This window comes from Crocuta crocuta, unplaced genomic scaffold (genome assembly GCF_008692635.1).
Source record: "Crocuta crocuta isolate KB4526 unplaced genomic scaffold, BGI_CrCroc_1.0 scaffold92, whole genome shotgun sequence".
In the NCBI taxonomy this organism is placed as follows: Eukaryota; Metazoa; Chordata; class Mammalia; order Carnivora; family Hyaenidae; genus Crocuta; species Crocuta crocuta.
In genome coordinates, this window is record NW_027528804.1 from 3,081,522 (window position 1) to 3,103,948 (window position 22,427).

Genomic DNA, 22,427 nt, shown 5'->3' on the forward strand with positions numbered 1-22,427 from the left:
GATGGAAGCTAAACCTCAGAAGACTAAAGATTGCTTCCCTCAAGGGTGTCTTATACCAACCTCTGTGTTCAAAGCATCCAAACTTAAACCAAGTTTTTGAGCTTGTTTAGAGAGATTTCCTATTTCCTGATTCATTCTCACATTCTCCTCAAGGACCATCTTATATTTTTGCTCAAATTCAAGATGATGATTTTTAAAATCTTGGAATTCTTGATCAGTGCTTTTATAATTCAACTGGGTAGTTGCTAGGTCATTTTTAGTTTTTTCTATTTCTTCAAGTAAATCTTGAATTCTATTCTCCTTTTGAATTACTTCAGAAAATAATTTGTCTCTTTCCGATGTTATTAGACAGAGCTCTTCAGATTTATCATGTATCTAAGGAAAAGAAATAAAACTTAGCTATGTTAGCAGTGTATGGTCTAGTGAGGCAGTTTTAAGGAAAAAAAAATTCTATGCAAAAAAAACCCAACATTGATATTAAGCAAAGATCTGACTGAGGGAATGCAACATTTTTATTGTTACCATCCCTTTAACAATATATTACTCAGTTTAACTTTACCTTCAAAGTTTTGGTTTTTAATCTCTTTGGGTTCGAGTAAAGACTGCATGGAGGACACTCACTAGAAACACTTTATTTCATGACATGCCTTTATTTCCTCATCTATCATATTAAAGTATTTTCTAACTTCTTGGTGTATCAGACAATTTATGGTATTTCTTAGAATTTGACCTCTTTTCACCTAAACCCTTTGAATGCAGCTCTGATTTTTAAAAACGTAATCCAAGAATAATTTAAATAATCAAGTTTTTGATTATTTAAATAAACCATATCCAATTTATAAACAGTAAAATCACTGTGAAAGGTAAGGTAGAAGTGGTGGGAAGGAGAGGGGTGAGCTAAAGTGGAGACCACAGATGAGGTAACACAGCAGAGTTGTTTCACTGGGCTAGGAGAGGAGGCATATCTATGCAGCTCAACTATTGGTCCCATAACTATTGGTTAAGCTAAAAAACAGCACCTACATAAAAGTGTTTTTAGGATGACTAAATAAAATAATGTTGCTAGAGTATTTTAGCATGATGTCTGCCATAGATTGTTCAAACAACTGTCACTTTTATTTCTTTTAGAAAGGCGGAGAGAAAAGAAAGGCTGGCAGATGGTTTACAGGATTGTTTACTAGCCTGCAAGATTTACACTGATCTCTAAACTCTTATCAATGCCCTCTCTTTTGTCTCGTTACTTTCTTGTATTCAACATAGTGATAGGAATAGAAAAAAAAAAAAAAAAAAAAGGATGGCCCACAGAACTCTGTTAAAAGATTTTAGTTTTAAGGAGAAGAGGCAAGATGGTGGAGAAGTAGGGAGTTCTACATTTCACTCACCTCCATCTCTCAAACGGAGAAGGCCTGAAGCCATAGGACACTGAACCACAGGAGTTTGGGAGGAAAACATACAGAGTCCACTGAGAAGACAACTTCATAAGGCTACCTCAAGAAACAAGCCAAAGTATACATGGTGGAGAGTCCCAAATACCAGTACGAGTAGGGAAATAAAATGACCAAAGTCTCAGTGAGAGAGACCAAGAGACACCATTAAAAGAACACTTCCTGAATGGACAAGCCCTGGACACTCAAAGAGCCTCCTTTAATATAGCAATACTCGCAGGTGCAGAGCACATAACAAGCTTTTATTTATTTATTTATTTATTTTTTAAAAATGTTTTATTTATTTCTGAGAGAGAGAGACACAGCGTGAACAGGGGAGGGTCAGAGAGAAAAGGAGACACAGAATCCGAAACAGGCTCCAGGCTCTGAGCTAGCTGTCAGCACAGAGTCCGACGCGGGGCTCGAACCCACTAACCATGAGATCATGACCTGAGCTGAAGTTGGACGCCCAACTGACTGAGCCACCCAGGCACCCCAACAAGCTTTTAAAACTAACAAGAGACAGAAAGCTAGCCAAAATGACAAAACGGAAGAACTCTCCTCTAAAGAAATTCCAGGAAGAAATGACAGCTAAAGAACTGCTCAAAATAGATATAAGCAACATAACTAAACGAGAATTTAGAACAATAGTCAAAAAATTAATTGCTGGGCTTGAAAAAGGCATGGAAGACATCAGGGAAGCTATTGCTACAAAGACTATGGAGCTTAAAAATAGTTGTGATGAATTTAAAAATGCTATAAAAGAGGTGCATAATAAAATGGAGGCATCCAATGCACAGATTGAAGAGGCAGGAGGAGATTAGGTGAATTAGAAGACACAATTATAGAAAAATAGGAAGCTGAGAAACAGAGAGATAAACTGACCCAGGAACACGAAAGGAGAGTTCGAGAGCTGAGTGATACAATCAAACGGAACAATATCTGTATCATAGGAATTCCAGAAGAGGAAAAGAGAGGGAAAGGCACTGAAGGAGTACTTGAACAAATTATAACTGAGAACTTCCCCATTCTGGGGAAGAAAACAGACACTGAAATCCAAGAGGCAGAGAACTCCCCTCAGACGTAACTTGAATTGATCTTCTGCATGACGTATCATAGTGAAACTGGCAAAATATAAGGATAAAGAGAGAAATCTGAAAGCAGCTAGGGATAAAAGGGTACTAACATACAAAGGAAGACACATCAGGGTAGTAACAGATCTATCTACTGAAATGTGGCAGGCCAGAAAGAAATGGCAGGAAATCTTCAATGTGATGAACAGAAAAAATATGCAGCCAAGAATCCTCTATCCAGCAAGCCTGTCATTCAGAATAGAAGGAGAGATAAAGGTTTTCCCAAACAAACAAAAATTGAAGGAATTCATTACTACTAAACCACCCGACAAGAAATCCTAGGGGGCTCTAAGAGGGAAATGTTGCAAGGAATACAAAGCACCAGAGACACCACTACAAGCATGAATCCTACAGAGAACACAATGACTCTAAATCCATATTTTTCAATAATAACACTGAATGTAAATGGACTAAATGCTCCAATTAAAAGACACAGGGTTATCAGAATGGATAAGAAACAAGATCCATCTATTTGCTGTCTACAAGACACTCATTTTATTTTATTTTTTTGATGTTTTATTTCTGAGAGAGAGACAGCATGAGCAGGGGAGGGTCAGAGAGAGAGGGAGACACAGAATCTGAAAGAAGCTCCACACTCTGAGCAAGCTGTCAGCACAAGCCCGATGCGGGGCTTGAACTCATGAACCGTGAGATCATGACCTGAGCCGAAGTCGGATGCTTAATCAACTGAGCCACCCAGGTGCCCCAAGAAACTCATTTTAGACGTGAGGACACCTTCAGATTGAAAGTGAGGGGATGGAGAAATATCTATCATGCTACTGGAAGTCAAAAGAAAGCTGGAGGAGCTCTACTTATATCGGACAAACTGGACTTTAACGTAAAGGCAGTAAGAAGGGATGAAGAAGGGCATTATATAATAATTACAGGGTCTATCCATCAGGAAGAGCTAACAATTGTAAATGTCTACGCACCAAATTTGGACTCAGCCAAATACATAAAACAATTAATCACAAACATAAGCAATCTTATTGATAAGATTGTGATAATTGCAGAGGACTTTAATACTCCACTGACAGCAATGGATAGATCAACTAGACAGAAAATCACTAGAGAAACAAAGGACCTGAATGATACATTGGGCCAGAAGTACTTGACAGATATATATAGAACTCTACATCCTGAAGCTATGAAATTCACTTTCTTCTCGAGTCCACATGGTACATTCTCCAAGACAGATCACATACTGGGACATAAAGCAGCCCTCAATAAATATAAAAGAATTGAGATCATACCCTGCACACTTTCAGATCACAATGCTATGAAACTTGAAATCAACCACAGGAAAAAGTCTGGAAAACCTCCAAAAACATGGAGGTTAAAGAACACTCTACTAAAGAACGAATGGGCCAATCAGACATTTAGAGAAGAAATTTTAAAATATATGGAAACAAATGAAAATACAAATACAACAATCCAAACTCTATGGGATGCGGCAACGGCAAGTCCTAAGAGGAAAGCACATTGCACTCCAGACCTATTTCAAGAAATTAGAAAAAGCACAAATACAAAATCTAACAGCATACCTAAAGGAACTAGAAGGAGAGCAACAAGAGCACCTCAACCCAGTAGAAGAAGAGAAATATCAAAAGTCAGGGCAGAAATAATATTGAATTCAAAAAAACAGTTGAACAGATCAGTGAAACCAAGAGTTGGTTTTTTGAAAATTGATAAACCTCTAGCCAGGCTTCTCAAAAGAAAGAGCATCCAAATAGACAAAATCTCCCAACAAATAAGAGCCCTGGACCTGATGGCTTCTCTGGGGAATTCTACCAGACATTTAAAACAGAGTTAATACCCATTCTTCTCAAGCTATCCCAAAATATAGAAACCGAAGGAAAACTCCCGGACTCATTTTATGAAGCCAGCATCACTGATTCCCAAGCNTAAATAAATGTCATTACTACCCAAAGCAATCTACACATTCAGTGCAATCCCAATCAAAATTGTACTGGCATTCTTCTCAAAGCTAGAACTATCCCTCTAGTAGCCTCTACTACAATGCTGGTATCATCAAGACAGTTTGGTTTGGCACAAAAACAGACACATAGACCAATGGAATAGAAGAGAGAACTCAGATTGGACCTAGAAATATATGGCCAACTAATCTTTGACAAAGTGGGAAAGAGTATCCAATGGAAAAAAGACAGACTCTTTAACAGATGGTGTTGGGAGAAGAGGACAGCAACGTGCAGAAGAATGAAACTAGATCATTTTCTCACACCATACACAAAAATAAACTCATAATGGATAAAGGACCTGAATGTGAGACAGGAAACCATCAAAACCCTAGAGGACAAAGCAGGAAACAACCTTCTTGACCTCAACCACAGCAATTTCTTACTTGACACATCCCTAAATGCAAGGGAATCAATGAACTATTGGGACTTCGTCAAGATAAAAAGCTTCTGCACGGCAAGGGAAACAATCAATAAAACTAATAGACAACCGACAGAATGGGAAAAGATAGTTGCAAATGACATATCAGATAAAGGGCTAGTATCCAAAATCTATAAGGAACTCACCAAACTCCACACCTGAAAAATAAATAATTCAGAGAAGAAATGGGCAGAAGATATGAACAGACACTTCTCCATAGAGGACATCCAGGTGGCCAACAGATGCATGAAACGATGCTCAGCATCCCTCCTCACCAGGAAAATACAAATCAAAAACCACACTGAAATACCACCTCACGCTAGTCAGAGTGGCTAAAATGAACAAGTCAGGAGACTCCAGATGCTGGCGAGGATGTGGAGAAATGGGCACCCTCCTACACTACTGGTGGGAATGTAAAGTAGTGCAGCCCCTCTGGAAAACAGTGTGGAGGTTCCTCAAAAAATTAAAGAATAGAACTCCCCTATGAGCCAGGAATAGCACTGCTAGGAATTTACCCAAGGGATATAGGAGTGCTGATGCATAGGGGCACGTGTACCCCAATGTTCATAGCAGCACTCTCAACAATAGCCAAATTATGGAAAGATCCTAAGAGTCCATCAACTGACCAATGGATCATGAAGATGTGGTTTATCTATACAATGGAATACTACATGGCAATGAGAAAGAATGAAATCTGGCCTTGTGTAGCAACATGGATGGAACTTGAGGGTGTTATGCTGAGCGAAATAAGTCAGGCAGAGAAGGACGGATACCATATGTTTGCATGTATAGGTGGATTAGGAGAGACTTAACAGAGGACCATGGAGGAGGAGAAGGGGTAAAATAGTTGGGAGGAGGGAGGCAAACCATGAGAGACTCTTGAATGCTGAGAACAAACTGAGGGCTTTTGTGGGGGGAAAGGAAGGGTGGTAATAGTCATGGAGGAGGGCACTTGTGGGGACGAGCACTGGGTGTTATATGGAAACCAACTTGAAAATAAACTATGAAGCAAAAATTAAAAAAAAGAAAAACCAGAATATCTATAATAAAGTCCTCCTAGCAAGGCAACAATCATCTGGAGCTGAATGGTAGCTGGTCCTCTAGAGTAGTGTGTGCCCTCTGGTTTACATAGTTCTTGCCATTTTGTGTTCTTTTCAAATTGGAAAGTAGATTTCACTTTATATTAAAAAACAAAAACAAAAAAAATGAAAAAATAAAAGATTTTATTTTTAAGTAATCTCTACACCCTACTTGGGGCTCGAACTCACAACTCCTGGAGATTAAGTCTAAAGACTGAGCTAGCCAGGCACCCCCACAGAACTGTTTAAATGAAACACTTGAGGACTGTAGAAATGGCTGCTACATGGCTCGTGCTACTAAGTAAACTGTTAAATACACTCTGAAAATGTATTTTTACATCTAGTAATATAAGAGAAATTAGAGGAGGAACTACATGCATTTCTGTTCCTAACAAATTAGTCAAATGTTTACGGTCTCTTGCCTGCTAATTTCAAATAAATTACGGCAAAATATTTAAAGTGCTATTATGAAGTTTTTATTTCAGAAGAAGATTTATTTGCTTAAAAATGCATTTACCTGTTTCCTCAGCATTTCTACTTCTGAGGGTAAAGATTTCAATGCTGAGAGCAAATTAACTTCTTTACGTAAAGCTTCATTTTCTTCAACTTCTTTATTCAGTTCTTTCTGCAGATCAGTAATCTTTCTTTCCAGTTCCAAACTACAGAGCAAATCTAGCACATTTTGGGTAAATTAATTAAAACAGCTTGTAGTTACTGGGACAATCTAAATTACATGCAAAATTAGATGATTGAATCAGACTATATAAAATTTATTAAAGAAAGAGCCAATGTTGGTTAACAGGTAATCTAATTGTTAATAGTTCTTCAATCACTCTTTAAAAATTATTTGAAAAATAACTCCTAAACCCTTATGAATCTGAAGTCCACAGAAGCATTTATCAACAGTGATACCAAATGATATTGAAACTTATTAGGCTATTGAAAAAATCAGATCAAGAATAATAGATTTTTAATTACAAGAATGTAGTTGCAAAATTCTTTATGTAGGTTTCTAGAGAAAGTCAAACCTGCAAAGAGGTAAGTCTGAAATTATAAATACCTTTTGGAACTTTGCCATCTATAAGGGAGGTGAGTTTTGTTATTTCATTAAAAGAAGATTGTAATTCCTTCTCCAGATCAACTTGCATTTTCTTTTTTGCCTCCAACTGGCTTTGATATAACTGAATATCATTTTCCATTTGCTTATATGTACTTGCAAGTTCTTTCTATTGAGAGAAACATTGCAAATTTACGTAAATGTACTGATCATAATAACTGCTTTATTATAAATACCATAGGAGTCACTTACCATTTTCTCTTTCAGTTCCAGATTTTCACTTCTAAGAAAGGCTGATTCTCTCTTGGCATCAAGGGCTACAGTTTCAGCATCAAGCAGAGTCTGTTTCATTTGTTTCAGGTCTTCAGTGCTTTCCTACACACATGACAAAAAAAATTTAGTGAAATCTAGCTTTTGGAGAGTTGGAAAACACTTCAGAGAACATGTACGTATAGATTTTATTCTGAATTAATAAAAAAAAGGTGAAAATATGACAATTACCAAATGTATATTTAGGAAAGATGAAAAAATATTTCCCATAATAAAAATATTTTTAAAATCCTGCCTTTTTCTAAATTACAGAAGCATTGTATAGATTTAAGAAACTGGTTATTGTTTAAAAAAGGCTAACACAATTAATTGTTCAGGTAGCTTGTTAAAATTTCCTATGTATTTTTAAGTTATTCTAAAACATAACAAGTAGTTCATAGTTAAAATTAAGGATATGAAATTACAAATTGAAAAGAAAAAGACAAAAATCCAATGGAAAAACAGAAAAGAATAGGAAACTCACAGAGGAGAAAATACAAATGAAAAAGATCTACGGTCTCATTTTTAAGTGGCATTTAAAAAAAAAATTTTTTTTTAATGTTTGCTTTTGAGAGAGAGAGAAGGAGACAGAGTATGAGCAGGGGAAGGACAGAGAGAGGGAGCCACAGAATCTGAAGCAGGCTCAGCTCAGAGTCTGACATGGGGCTTGAACTCAAGGACCGCAAGATCATGACCTGAGCTGAAGTCGGAAGCTTAACCAACTGAGTCACCCAGGTGCCCTGAGAAGTGGCATTTTAACATGACTTTAGCTTATATAAATTCAACCATGTGTGTTGGCAGAATATTAATGCATGAATGAATGAATGAATTGGATGAATAAAGAGAAAGAAATAATAATGATTAAAAAGTGTGCAATTCTGCTTGATACTCTATCAACAGACACTCTGGGATTATGTGAAACCTGCCTTTCTTCTCAGGGCCTTAGAACAGTAAGATCACTTTTATTAAAAAATCATTTGTCATTAGTAACAGGTGACAGAAAAATACTAACAGACGGTAATAAAAAGTACCCTGAAAAACTCAAATGGAAACAAAAGAATGATGGAAACCAAAGTTCCAGCTAGAAACTGCTGCTTTCTTAAAAAGGGTGTTAAAAACTAGAATCAAACTGATACTTTCTTGAAGTAATCACGGAGGACTGAAAGCAAGTAGAATAGAAAGCAAACAGCAAAAATTACTGATTTCATCATGAAATTCAGTGTTAGTTAATGTCATTATCTTCTACCAACTAAAATTATCTAGAGCTACAGTTTCTGAAAAATAACAAACTGTTAAAATAGTTATTTAAATTATGATGAGCATGCATTAATATTAATCAAATTGATGAAATTTTAAAATCATGCTCAGTTACATGTGACCCGTATAGCTCCAGGTACTTATCAATACCAACATAAGTGCTCATCTGAAGACACTTACTATATGGTTCTGCATGCATGTGCATACAATAATTGAAAAAAATAAAAAAATTCTTAAATTATTGATTTTTAATGGAAGCTCATCCCTAACTTACCTATATTCACTTAAAGAATAGTATCTTCAACTCTCTATGAATAGAGAGTTCTTTATCCATAAAATGGCAATGATAGCAATAGTCCTTCTTTCATAGGGTTGACAAGATTAAATAAAATACTATATGTAAAACTACAACAGTGCTTGGCACGCAGCAGATTCAATATAAGCATTTGCTATAACAATGATGATGTACTATAAATGCTTACATGAGTACACAACAAAATAAACCTGATTTTTACCGATGAGTATGACAAGTCCATTTTTGTATCTTCTGACTTATGTTCTGACTTCTGACAGTCTATGTATTTCTGTAGCTTCTTAATCTGTTCTTCCTTTTCTCTAAGCAGCTCTACTTTTGAACTTAGCTCATTCTAAAAGAAGTGTGAAACAAAAAAGAGAGAAACATATTTAATTGGATTTAAATTTTGGGGGGCTTAAAAAGAACTTATATTTAATAGTTTACATACACAGTAAAATTTAAAAAGTTGATATTGAAAAAAATAAATATATTCTTGTATTTTCTGAAATCATGTTCAGTTATGTATCATGTACATTTTAGGCCTAGTTCCTTATCAGTAGAAATACCAACATAAATGCTCACCTCAAGATCTTGATTATATACTTCTGCATGCTTAACTAAATTCTTTAGGTTGGAAATTTCATGAATTAGTTGCATCTGGAAGAGTATTGAACAGGCAACAGAGCAAACCAATAGTTAATAAAGCAAAAAAAAAAAAAAAGAAAATAAGGAACCACCCCAAAACAGATTCATTCATTCACCACTTAAGAATCACCAAAACAATAAGAAGGGGGTGAGAGATCAATTGTTCAAGCTACTGTTACAGAGCACCCCATTAAACAGATAGAAACAAACTCAACAGAAAATCCCCAATGCCCATAAAACAAGCCAACAAGAAAAAAACCTCAGCATGACCCAATTAACAGTTATATCATCTGTTAATGATGCTATAATAAAGTTAAAAGCAAATTAGTATGCATTCCTTGGAGGAAACTTTTAAAAGATACACTTTAAGGGGCTTCTGGGCAGCTCAGCTGGTTAAGCGTCTAACTTCGGCTCCGGTCATGATCTCAGAGCTTGCGAGTTCGAGCTCCGCGTCAGGCTCTGTGCTGACAGCTTGGAGCCTGGAGCCTGCTTCAGATTCTGTGTCTCTCCCTCTCTGCTCCTACCCCCATGCTCACTCTCACTCTCTCAAAAATAACATAAATTTTTTTTTCTAAATACACCTTTTTTTAATGTGGCTTTTTAAATTTATTTTATTTTTTATTTCTGAGAGAGAGAGAGAGAGAGAGAGAGCGAGCGAGCGAGCGTGAGTAGGCGAGGATCAGAGAGAGAGGGAGACACAAAATCTGAAACAGGCTCCGGGCTCTGAGCTGGCTGTCAGCACAGAGCCCTGGGCGGGGCTCGAACCCACGAACTGTGAGATCGTGACCTGAGCTGAAGTCAGACGCTTAACAACTGAGCCACCGAGGCGCCCCTTAAACACACCTTTAATAGATTTTTGTTTTGAATTTAGGTTTATTAAAGTAACTTTATGTGGTTTCTTTACAATAATATTACTGTTCACCAAAGCTACAGATATATGTATGAGATTATCTCGATTCTTCCCTTGTCAATTCAGTCTACAGAAAATACTGAAAAAACGATGTCATTGGTTTACATTTTTCAACTGTCTAAAAGTATAAAGAATACTTAAAGATACAAGTATTTCTATTAAAATTTTTCTTTTCATCAAATATCTGAAGCATTAAATATTTGAGATATTTATTTCCAGATACACATGTCAAAACAAGTAAATGCCAATTTACCATAGATAAACGTATTTTCCCTTAGAATTATTTAATCTTCATAACTTGATGAATCCTTTAAAAGTAAAGGCAAATTCTAGGAGAATTCTAGGAGTAAAGGCAAATTTAGGAGAATTCCTAAGTAAAGGGACTTAGGAAAACAGCATCTTGTTCTAATAATATTTTATGAATGTTTAATTCAGTCCTAACTAGTTTCAGATTCAGACTAGCGCTAGTGTTGACGTTCTTATTTTAGGTCAGAGTCCTCCAACAGATATATTATGTGAGCCAAATTTGTAATTTAAAATTTCTACTGGCTGCATTAAAGAAAGAAACAAGTAGAATTAATTTTAATAATATATTTTAACCTAAAATATCCAAAATATTATCATTTGTTCATGTAATCAATATAAAAATTAAGGAAATAGTTTACATTTTTTCTTCCCCATACTTAAGTCAATTGAGACTGGCTATATTTCAAATACTCAAATCACCAAATGTGGTAAGTAGCTACCAAGTGTTCAGCAAAATTTTAGACATTTGTATTGGTTATAACTTAAATTGGCTCCATCTTTTATCTTTTCTTTCCTGTTTCTAAATTTTGTGAGAGAAAATCACATCTGCCAATAAGGAAGAACTAAATATTTAATCTTCATTTTAGAAAATAAACATTTAGAAAGAAAAACTATCCTACTTTCATTTGAAATAGCACTTTATTGATTCTCATTAACAGAAAAAAGATTGAGTAACTTTTGTAAAGCTCCAAGTGTAACTTCCCAAAGATGTATTAAGATGCTGAGCATAAAGAGAAAGTATATACGATACAATCAAAAGTTAATTGGTGGGGGTGCCTGGGTGGCTCAGTCGGTTAAGTGTCCGACTTCGGCTCAGGTCATGATCTCACGGTTCGTGGGTTCGAGCTCTGTGTCGGGCTCTGTGCTGACAGCTAGCTCAGAGCCTGGAGCCTGCTTCCGATTCTGTGTCTCCCTCTCTCTCTGACCCTCCCCTGCTCACGCTGCCTGTCTCTTTCTCAGAAATAAATAAAACATTAAAAAAAAATTTTTATAAAAAAAAGTTAATTGTTGGCCACATAATATGGATTTCAACTGTAATTTTCAGCAGGTGAAATAAAAATATTTAACTTATGACAAAAGCCTCCAACTTGTTAAAATTCTAAAAATAATCAAGTTAAAACAGGTAGAGCATTGGAATTTATTTTGTTCTCTGAGCATCATACTTGACTGTGTTTACCCTCCTTCTAAAATCACTATTTAAACATTCTGTATTTCTATATTCTCATTTGAAAATTATCCATAGCCTTGGTGATTTATAAGACCATTGGCAAACCAGAGCAATACCCACATGTCTTAAGGCCATAATTTGACTTTTTATTCCTTTCTGGTTAAGCTGTTCTCCAAAATGGAGGTTTGGAAACACACTTTACTGTATATGCAGACTTACGTTCTTAGTTCAAAATGAATGGACGTTGCCAAAAGACCTTTGAACAGAGTTAAGTTTTTATTACTTAATCTATTAGGTTACCTTATTGAACCTAGAATTTTAATTGTGTCCAATTAAAGATGAAGAGAATAGGATTATTTCCCTCCTTGACTGTGGTTAAAAAGGAAAAAAAAAATTGGGATGTGAGAGTCAAGTCTTATGTGTTATTTTGTAATTTTTTTGTGTGTGAGACAATCTAGTGAGCTTCAGTTGTTATTAACTGAATATAGAAATCATGTAAAAAAGAGAAATAATTGCTATACTTATGTTCAAAGTTAATTTTATGTCTTATTGTTTATAACAAGTACTTTACAAACAATTAGATGAAATTTGGAGTTAGAAGGGGCCTTGGCAAGCACTTGGTTCAACCTCCAGGGTGGAAGACACAGCAAGTAAGCCCCCAAGAAATTCAGGGACTTGCTCAAGGCCTTGCATCTGAGCAGTTTGGCTCCAGAGACAATGCTCTTAACCATGACACCAGACCACCTCCTTCCTTATAAAACTCCGTTTTATTGACTGAAGTCGATGGGTCAATATATGCATTTTGTGTTTTGTTAAAAATAAAAATTTTAAATCAAGTTAAATGAAACCGCTGTGGAGAACATACAGACTGTCTCTTAGGATATATAATTATGAATGTAGGATTAACTTTAATTTGTATATACATAAATAATAGTTTTAGCACAGAATTCTTTCTTCCTTATTAAAGAAAAAAAGAGGGTGAGAAGTGAAACAATGATACTGAGGAAAAAAGCATTGTGTCCTTTTGGGTTATCCATACAGAAATCTTAGAAGTAGCTGCAAATTAACTCATAATTTAACTACCCCAGAATACTGGCTCTTACTTGGCAGGGTGGGGGAGGGGGGAGGGTAGGAATGGATTCATAGTCTGATAGCAGCTTTGGATTCTTATTCCAGAAAAATGAATATGCATTCAAAAATTCTGCAAAATAATTTTATAATGTCTGAACTCTAAGTTGAGGACTGTCTGCTCTAAGAAATTTTAAATCTCTTGGACAATTTCTAAGTGTCTGAAATTTGAGGGTTTCTGAATTAGGTTCTCTTAACATACAGCCTAATAATATGTATTTAGAAAATTTGGGCCACCTGGTGGCTCAGTCAGTTAAGCGTCCGAGTTTAGCTCAGGTCATGATCTTGTAGTCTGTGAGTTTGAGCCCCACATCAGGCTCTGTGTTGACAGCTCAGAGCCTAGAGCCTGCTTCAGAATCTGCATCTCCCCCTCTCTCTGCCCCTCCTCCACTCATGCTCTGTCTGTCTCTATCAAAAATAAACATTAAAAAAAATTAGAAAATTTAAGTGATCTGTTTCATTTCTAAAAATTTCATTACAAGTATTTAGTATGTAGTTACACTAATTTTCACAACAACTCTCTTATATGGAAAAAGACATGAACAAAATCAGCTTCCCCATCTATTCTAGTAATATTCTAAATATTTAGAATATACTTTTTAAAGAAAATGAAATCCATTAATACATGGTATTCATGCATAAAACATTAAGTCAGATAGTAAAATTTATATTGGTCTCAGTAGAAAATGGTTATACTTTAGACAGTACTTCTGGGGTACTCAACAAATTAATTGATAACATACAAATTACAATGAAGTAATTTCTTCAAGATAAATCCACCAATAGGCAGATGCACCAAACCTTCCCAAAGACATTTGCAATTTTTCCTTCTTGTGCATGAGAACAAGTGAGACAAATATGCTTAAATATTTTTAAAATAACACAAATAAATTATTTCTTAAATTGTGTCTACATATGGAAAATGGTTCCTATATCAACCTTAGAAATAAGTGTCTTTAAGAGAATGATACTTCTTTTAAAGTATGGTTTGAGTTTCACCTTTCCATATCTCTTACCTCCTGATCTTTTTCTGCTTTTCTTTCTAGAGCCTCAAATTCATCCAAATCATTCTTTTCTTTTAATTTCAATTCCATTTCTTCATTTTCTCGTCTCAGTTGTTCATAGTCCAAAACCAGATTATCATAGTTGGCACGAAGTGAATTCAGCTCACTTTCTAAGTTTTCCTATTAGAAACAAAACCAGATTTTAAGATACACAGAATTCAAATCATATATTCTTTGTTTCTTTTAGATTACTCATGTAATTAATTTAACTTTATGTCATGTAGTAACTTAGGCCATTCTCTTCTTCAATATCTTTCTTTTTAACTTAATTTTATTTATTCTCAAATTAGCTAACCTACAGTGTTGTCTTGGCTTCAGAAGTAGACTCTTCTTCAGTATCTTTCTAATGGTCTAGTTTAATCTGGGGTAAAATAAAGGGTGTGCATTTTGGTAAACTAGCTAATTTAGAAGAGCAGACAATTTTGAAAGGAAATATCGTATAAACAATGCACTCCCAATATTTAACTGGAAAAGTTGGGAGGAGGAGTTTGGGAAGGGAAGCGCATACTAGAAAGTTCATTTGACCACAGTTTCTTAAGCTCCTTAGTAATAAAGCTGATAATTTAATTCTCTACCTGTCTGATGCCTGTTTTATTTCTCAGACAGGTCTGAAGTTAGGAAAGGAAACAGAAATATTATTTATTGACCTCTAATGCCATGTTTTACCGTACTCAAAAGAGACCTGTTTCTGTTTTCCATACTATTATAGAAAGAGATAAACTGTAAGTTATAAAAACAAAAATAAACACCATGAATTTCCCAAAAATAACTTACTTCTAGAGGATGTTTTGGGGACATAAAAGCACTTTATCTAGAATACTCTCCTAATTGTAACTAATATGATGGTTAACTAATGGTAATAATATCCAAGCGTCACTGCAATTTTATTCTAAAACTAAAATAAAATTTTTTTATTCTAAAACTAAAATAAAATTTTCTTAACAAATACATTTATAAAACTATATTGTATTTCTTTGGATATTAGTAGCCTAGAATGTAAACTTGGACTCTATACTCACTGAGGTATTCACTACAGTATTCCTTATTTAAAGTTTTGACAAGGCCATATATAATGCATTTACTTTTATTTCTCAGTATTATTTTTCAGTATATTTCAGTATTTCAGCAATATTATCCCCCTTCCTGATGTGTCATTTTTCTATGATATGCCTGAGAATTTTGACTCTTAAAAAATCCACCTTTTTACCCTTAGGAGTCTAAGTAAAAACAAAAACCTAAGGAAAAAAAAAATCACAGATACCAAGATCTGCTGGTAAAGAACCAGAAGCAGAGGTATGTCTATTATGATACACCTACAGTACGAAATTTTTCACCTCCTCCACACGCCAGTTAGCAACTAGCAATGTAATCAGTAATTAGAACCAAAACTGTTACTGAAATTAAGTTAGTAATTGTAATGTGTTTCAACAGTGAACACTAATAAAAAATGAATTTTATAAAGAGTGAAAGTATAATGTCTGTGAAATACATTTAAGTTACCTGACTTAGTAGCTTTGTTGCTGGATTCCACTCTACCTCCGTTAATGGATCAAGAGTGTTACTGAAAATATCAGATTCTGAAGAGATAGCTATAACAAGGAGAAAAAGAAATTTATCCATAAAAATGTTAATAAAAATCTGATCAAAGGTAATAGTAAGCTCCAATTAGCTAACGTGTTCACAATATGATTGCCAAGAATATATTAACAACAGATATGATCATTTATAGTATTGTATGAATTAAGATCCCCGGTTGGAATTAGTAATAAAATATGGATCCTTAGTAAAATGTAGTAGCCTACATTATAGGGACAAAAATCTGAATTTGAGATTTGATCATCGTAATTAGACTTTAAAATGCCCTTTTAAAATACTGATAATATTGGAGACATTATTTTGAAACATATCTGTGTAATGTCTCCCTTCCTAGATTAAACCAAGTTTAAGGCAGATGTTTTATAGGTATCAATTTAATTGGGTAACGATTAGAACAAAACCAAACAATAAAACTATGTCATATGTGTTTCAACTACTGTGCATTATTCTTGAGACTTGAAAATAATAGAAAATGTTTACTTTCTTAAAATTACTAATATTTTTTATCATTATCTCTATCTGTAATTATATCTAAAATATATACATTTTATTAAATGTGTTTACCAAATTAACTGGATTACAAACAAAATCTTTCTTTACAGGGATACTTCATTGTTTTGATTTTTATTTTTTTATTTTAGAGAGAGGGAGAGCAAGTTGGGGAGAGGGGCAGAGGGAGTGAGAGAATCTTAAGCAGGGTCCATGCTGAGTGTGGAGCCCGACATGGGCCTCAATCTCACAACCCTGGGACAATGACCTGAGCCAAAATCAAGTCCACTGACTGAGCTACCCAGGTGCTCCTACAGGGATGCTTTTATAATTAAAAGCAGCTGAAAAAGTACTCACATTCATCAATTTCTCCTATCATAGTTACAGCTGCCTTTTGTGTTTTTGTTATATTTGCTGACATATTAAATTCATTTAAATAATTTGAGTCCTTCATTTTGTTAATTTTTCCAAGGCACCAAGTGACTCTTCGTTTTCTTTTAGCCTAAAGAGAAAGAAATTATAATTACCACTCACAGATCTGGGCTCAAACATCATAAAACAAGAGAGTTAGTTTCCATTTTTGGAAACCACTAACTTGGTAGGATTCTTATTGAGCCTACATAATATCCTATTGGTCTAAGGACATCCTGCGAGAACACAAACTTTTAAAATCAGTGTTTAACCCATAAAAAAATGTGAGGAAACAAATAAATCTCATGTTGTATTTGAAGGTTTACTTACAAACATTTCTGGGACTTAATTGAAAGAATTTGGCGGACTCAAAACCCCTTTAAGAGGGTAATCCAGTGTTCTCTAGAAGGGAAGTTGCTGCAGCCACACAATAGCTACCTAAATGAGCACTTCTGAGCATCCAGCTATAACTGACAAGGGACAGACAGTCCACTTGAAATTCCTTCAGCGAGTGAATCTCACACACACAGCCTTCACAATGCCAGTTCTCTTCTAGTTCAGGAAAGCTAATGCCTCCACCTGCGCTCCTGACCTCATTGTTCCTTTCTCCCGTGAGACCTTGCTCCCAGGGTTATTTGTTCATCTGTCATCTTCACCAGTTCCCTCCGATTAGCCTGACACATGCTCAAGCCTCATTGTTTACTTCTATTTTAGTATTTTTTTTTAAAGAGAGGGTGAGCATGCATATGAGAAAGAGAGCAAGAATCTTAAGCAGGCTCCATGCTTAGCAGGAAATTTGACCTGGGGCTCAATCCAAGTACCCTGGGATCATGACCTGAGTCATGACTGAACACTCAACTGATTGAGCCATCCAAGTACCCTATTTCCTTTCGATTTAAAAAAAAAACAAACAAACAACCTCTTCAGTGCATACTTCTCTGTAGCTACCATTGTATTCTTCCTCATCATCCATCTACTCCTTCCTCATCCTTCCAGAAATACCTCTGTCTTCCAGCTAGCTTTCCTCATCTAGCTAGCTGTCCTCACCTCTCACTCTGCTTTGCTGGTTTCTCCTCTTCTGCTTGTGTTTTACCATATTTCATGGCTACCACTCTTCTGTTGTCCCTCTACGAGGTCCAAGTATTATCTTATTTGATTCCCTCAACAATCCTACTACTACATCCTACTTATAGATCTATAAATGATCCTTTCTTCTGAAGCCAGTTCTCTCTACTGTGTTCATGATCCCATCCCTCGGGGCCATCTTAATCCTCTGTAAGGTGGCTTTCACTCCTACCACATAACTCAAATTGCTTTTGTAAATGAGCTTCTTATATCCAAATCCAAAAAGGCTTTGTCTATATTATCTTTTATTTTTTAATATTTATTTTATTTTTGAGAGAGAGAGACAGCATGAGCATGGGAGAGACAGAGAAAGAGGGAGACACAGAATCCAAAGCAGGCTCCAGGCTCTGAACTGTCAGCACAGAGCACAATGTGAGGCTCGAAATCATAAAGTGCGAAACTATGACCTGAGCTGAAGGTGGACTCTTAACCTATTGAGTCACCCAGGTGCCCCATATCTATACTTATCTTAATTAAGCTCTTAGAAGAATGTTAACACTGCTAATCACTACCTCTCTGAAATACTTTCTTCTCTTAGTGACCACATTCATCTGGTTTCCTTCTTAACTCTAGAGCTAATCCTGGGCTCCCCTTGGGATTCTCTTGCCTTTATTTAAAAGTTGTCCTTGGGGTCTGGTCTTTGGCTCTCTATTCTTTTCATTCTCAACATGCTCCCAGAACAAGCCCATCCATTCCCATGACTTTACTTTGAATACTGCAGTACCTGATGCCCACATTGATATCTCCACCTCACAATTTCACTTGGTTTTCATATATTTGCATTTTCAAGCATGACACCTTAAACTGGAGATGTCCCAAATAAAACATGGAGTAGCTCCACTGAGCTTCATTCAGTGTTCTTTAACAACGAATACTGCTACCAGCTACCCAGCAAGCCTAGCAGTGTTTGCAAAGTATTCTGGATACCTCCCTATCCCTGCTCCTCACATCAAAACAATCATAAAGTCCTATTGAGTCTCCTTCCCACAGAGCTCTCCCGTTTATCCACTTCTTTTCCATCTCCAGAGTCACAGTCCTTATACAGTCCCAACCAATCTGATGCACACCTTTCTAAAATACAATTCTGACTGTGTTGCATACAAGGCTTTTCCTTGTCCTTAGCATAACGCAATATTCAAATCCTTCACTGTGGTTTAAAATGTCCCTGCCACCAAAACATTTTAAGTCCAAGAAATATATTATGTTGTTTTCACAACTTCAAGTTTTTGTACATGTAGATCTCTTCCTAAAATATTCTTCCTTATACTTTCTACTGAACTATTTTCTACTCATCAGTCTATCAACAAATAGCTCTTGGAATGTATTCTTTACACCAACTATGGTGTCTTGAACATAATGTCTATTAATAGTTACCTTAAGAGCATACATACATTGAGGATTTGCTTTGTGGAAAGTGTAGTGTTAGGCACATTCTATGTATTATTTAACTTAACTGTCACAGCATTCCTATGAGGTGGGGATCTAGCTATCTCACAGATAAGAAAACTGCAACAAAGTGTATTTAAGAAATTGCCCAAGGTAAAGAGTTAGGAACTGGCATCATCAGGATTCAAATCCAGGCAGTCAAATTCCAGAGGCCATCCTTTTAACCATGATACCATTATAGCCAAAAGATACCTACCTGACCAAAAAACCCTCTAATTCTAGCAAAAATAAAAAGCATACATACTGGAAGCCAGAATTTTGATCAGAAAAGTATACATACTAGAAGCCAGAATTTTGATCAATATGTTGACTTATATTCTTGATCAAGTATCCTGAGATTAATATTTCAGTTTCTTTAAAGAGAGAATATTCCCATATACCCTAGACACCTGTGGTTCCCAATCACTTGATCAACTTCATTAGAATTTCTTAAGAAGCATATTGCACATAGATTCCTTGTCAATATTCCAGACTTCTTGTGCATTTTTTTTTTTTTTTAAATTTTAGAAAGAGAATGAACATGAGTGGGGGAGAGGGGCAGAGGAAGAAAGAGAATCATAAGCAGGGTCCATGCTCCGTATGGAGCCTGACAAGGGCTTCAATCCCATGACCCTGGGATCATGACCTAGGCTGAAATTAAGAGTTGGATGATCAACTAACTGAGCCACCTAGGTTCCCCTATTCTAGATTTCTTGAGTTAGGATCTCTACATGCAGGATCAGAGATCAGTATTTTTAATGAACCTGTTAGGTTTTGCTGACACATAGGCCAACACACAAAATGTTCTGGGTTTCCTGAATATACTGTAACAAAGGATAAGAAATGCATAACTATATAATAAACATATAGGAATACCAATCCTAGTCTCTATATACCAAGTCTGAGTTGTCATTCCTTTAAATTTTACCTTTAATTCCTGTTGTGATGTGAGGGAAGAAGAGGTCACCAACATCCGTGTTAAGTTCTGAATCTTCTCAATCTGTACTTTTTGAAGCAAATCTTTTTCTTCCAAAAGTTGGGCTAATTGGTCTTTTTCCATTGCCTGGGCTCGAGTCTCTAAAGAAACCTATAGAATATAATATTAAGTTATATTAATGATAAATGTAGCTAGATTTTCAAGCCTTGAAAGAAGCTTTAAAGAATAAAATATTAAATTTATAAGTGAACTATGAGAATTTAAATTTTACTGAAATAAAATACATCTTACCGATAGAATACTAATACGCAATTGCGACAATCAGTAAATTTTCTAACTTGTAATAAAGTAAAATACACATTTCTTTCCATGTGACTAGATGGAAATATAGATTATAACAAGGCTGTTAAAGCAATTCTGTTAATTGCCAAAAAATATGTAAATACTAGGCAGAGAGTCATAAAAAGACTTGAATACCTACAGCAAAGGAACAGATGTTCTCATAAGACTTCCATTTGATATTTTAGCTCATTTTGAAAAATATATAAAATTTTTACAAAATATGGGACCACAATGTTAAAACAAACAAATTATAATGACAAATGATTATGCTATCTTATTAGATTGTTATCTTAGGGTCAGAAGAAGAATTCAAGATAATGTGAAAATACAAAAGATACTTTTAAGTAATTATACATGGTCTCTCTTTTTTCACCTAATTCCCTATGCATTCATGACAATTTAGAAGAATATCTCTGCTTGGCCCATTTGAAAATCTCAAATTTTGCCTTTGGAAATGAAAAACAGAATGTATGATATATGTAAGCGATGCAACACTAAATTCTACTCCTGAAATCATTATTACACTATATGTTACCGAACTTGGATTTAACTAAAATTAAAAATCCAAAAAGAGTCTCCTGTAAAAAAAAAAAATAAAGTTGAATAATATTTGCATTAAAAAAAAAAAACTGCACTGTGAAAGTCACTGTTCAGAAAATGAAGAAACAAGCCACAGACTGGGAGACAATATTTGCAAAACACATATTTGATTAGGGATTAGTATCCAAAATATACCAAGGACTTTTAAACCCAACAACAAGAAAAGAATCCAATTTAAAAATGGGCAACAGATCCGAACAGACAACTCACCATAGATGATATATAGATGGCAAATAAACATATGAAAAGACAATGTCATTTGTCATTAAGGAAATGCAAATTAAAACAACGAGATACCCATTACACACTTATTAGAATGGCTAAAATCCAAAAAACTGCTAATAACAGTTGCTGAACAATGCAAAGCAACAAGAACTCCTAATTATTCTTGATGGGAATGCAACCACCTTGGAGGGCAGTTTGGGAGTTTCTTATAAAACTAAACATTCTTATAATTTTATACCTACTCGGATGGCTATTATATAAAAAAAAGTAAAATAAAATAACAAACATTGGTTAAAGTGGGGGAGAAATTGGAAACCTCATGCATTGTGATGGATATGTAAAACGGTATAGCTTCTGTGGAAAAACCAACCATATGGTTGTTCCTCAAAATGTTATACATAGAATTACCTTCAACCCAGCAATTCTATAACTAGGTATGTGTCCAGAGGAGCTGACAAGAGGGACTGAAATACTTGTACACCAATGTTCACAGCAGCATTATTCATAATAGATAAAAGGTAGAATCAACCCAAGTGTCCATGAACAGGTGAATGGATGAACAAAATGTATTATATTCAGACAATGGAATACTACTTATTCCTCAAAAGGAATGAAGTTGTAATACATGCTATAACTTGGATTAACTTTGAAAACCTTTTGCTAAGTGAAATAAGCTAGACACAAAAGGGTAAATACTGTATGATTCTACTTGCCAGAGGTAGCTAGAATAGGTAAATTCACAGTGACATAAATTATAGTAGAGATTACCAGGGACTGGAGGGACGGGGAAAATAAGAAGTGATTGTTTAATGGGTACAGAGTTTCTGTTTGGGACAATGAAGAAGTTTGGGAAATAGATAGTGGCAGTGGTTGTATCAGTACACTGTTAATGTACCTAATACCACTGAAGTTTACACTTAAAAATGGTTAAAAATGGTAAAATTTTGGTTATTTCTAACCATAAAAAATTATGACCCAGACCCCCTCCCCCCAAAAAAATAAAGCCTTGCATAGACCACTCAACCACTCTAATTATCAGGCTGGATCTATACAGGATGTATGTTCATAGAGAGGAGTTTAAATTATATTCCATATTATTATAATT

The 22,427-nt window shown here is 35.2% G+C and overlaps 1 protein-coding gene across 1 annotated transcript in view; it reads right to left on the reverse strand.

Annotated features, from left to right (window-relative positions):
- The window catches only part of CENPE (centromere protein E), an 82,125-nt gene that overhangs the window by 44,584 nt on the left and 15,114 nt on the right, over positions 1-22,427 (reverse strand). Inside the window, exons 13-22 of the mRNA XM_077755719.1 lie at positions 20,147-20,305; positions 16,615-16,759; positions 15,673-15,761; positions 14,125-14,292; positions 9,534-9,608; positions 9,172-9,303; positions 7,343-7,465; positions 7,094-7,259; positions 6,551-6,705; positions 61-375 (exon numbers count right to left, since the gene is read on the reverse strand). Coding sequence (XP_077611845.1) covers positions 61-375; positions 6,551-6,705; positions 7,094-7,259; positions 7,343-7,465; positions 9,172-9,303; positions 9,534-9,608; positions 14,125-14,292; positions 15,673-15,761; positions 16,615-16,759; positions 20,147-20,305 — 1,527 coding nt within the window. The remainder of the gene's footprint in view (positions 1-60; positions 376-6,550; positions 6,706-7,093; positions 7,260-7,342; positions 7,466-9,171; positions 9,304-9,533; positions 9,609-14,124; positions 14,293-15,672; positions 15,762-16,614; positions 16,760-20,146; positions 20,306-22,427) is intronic.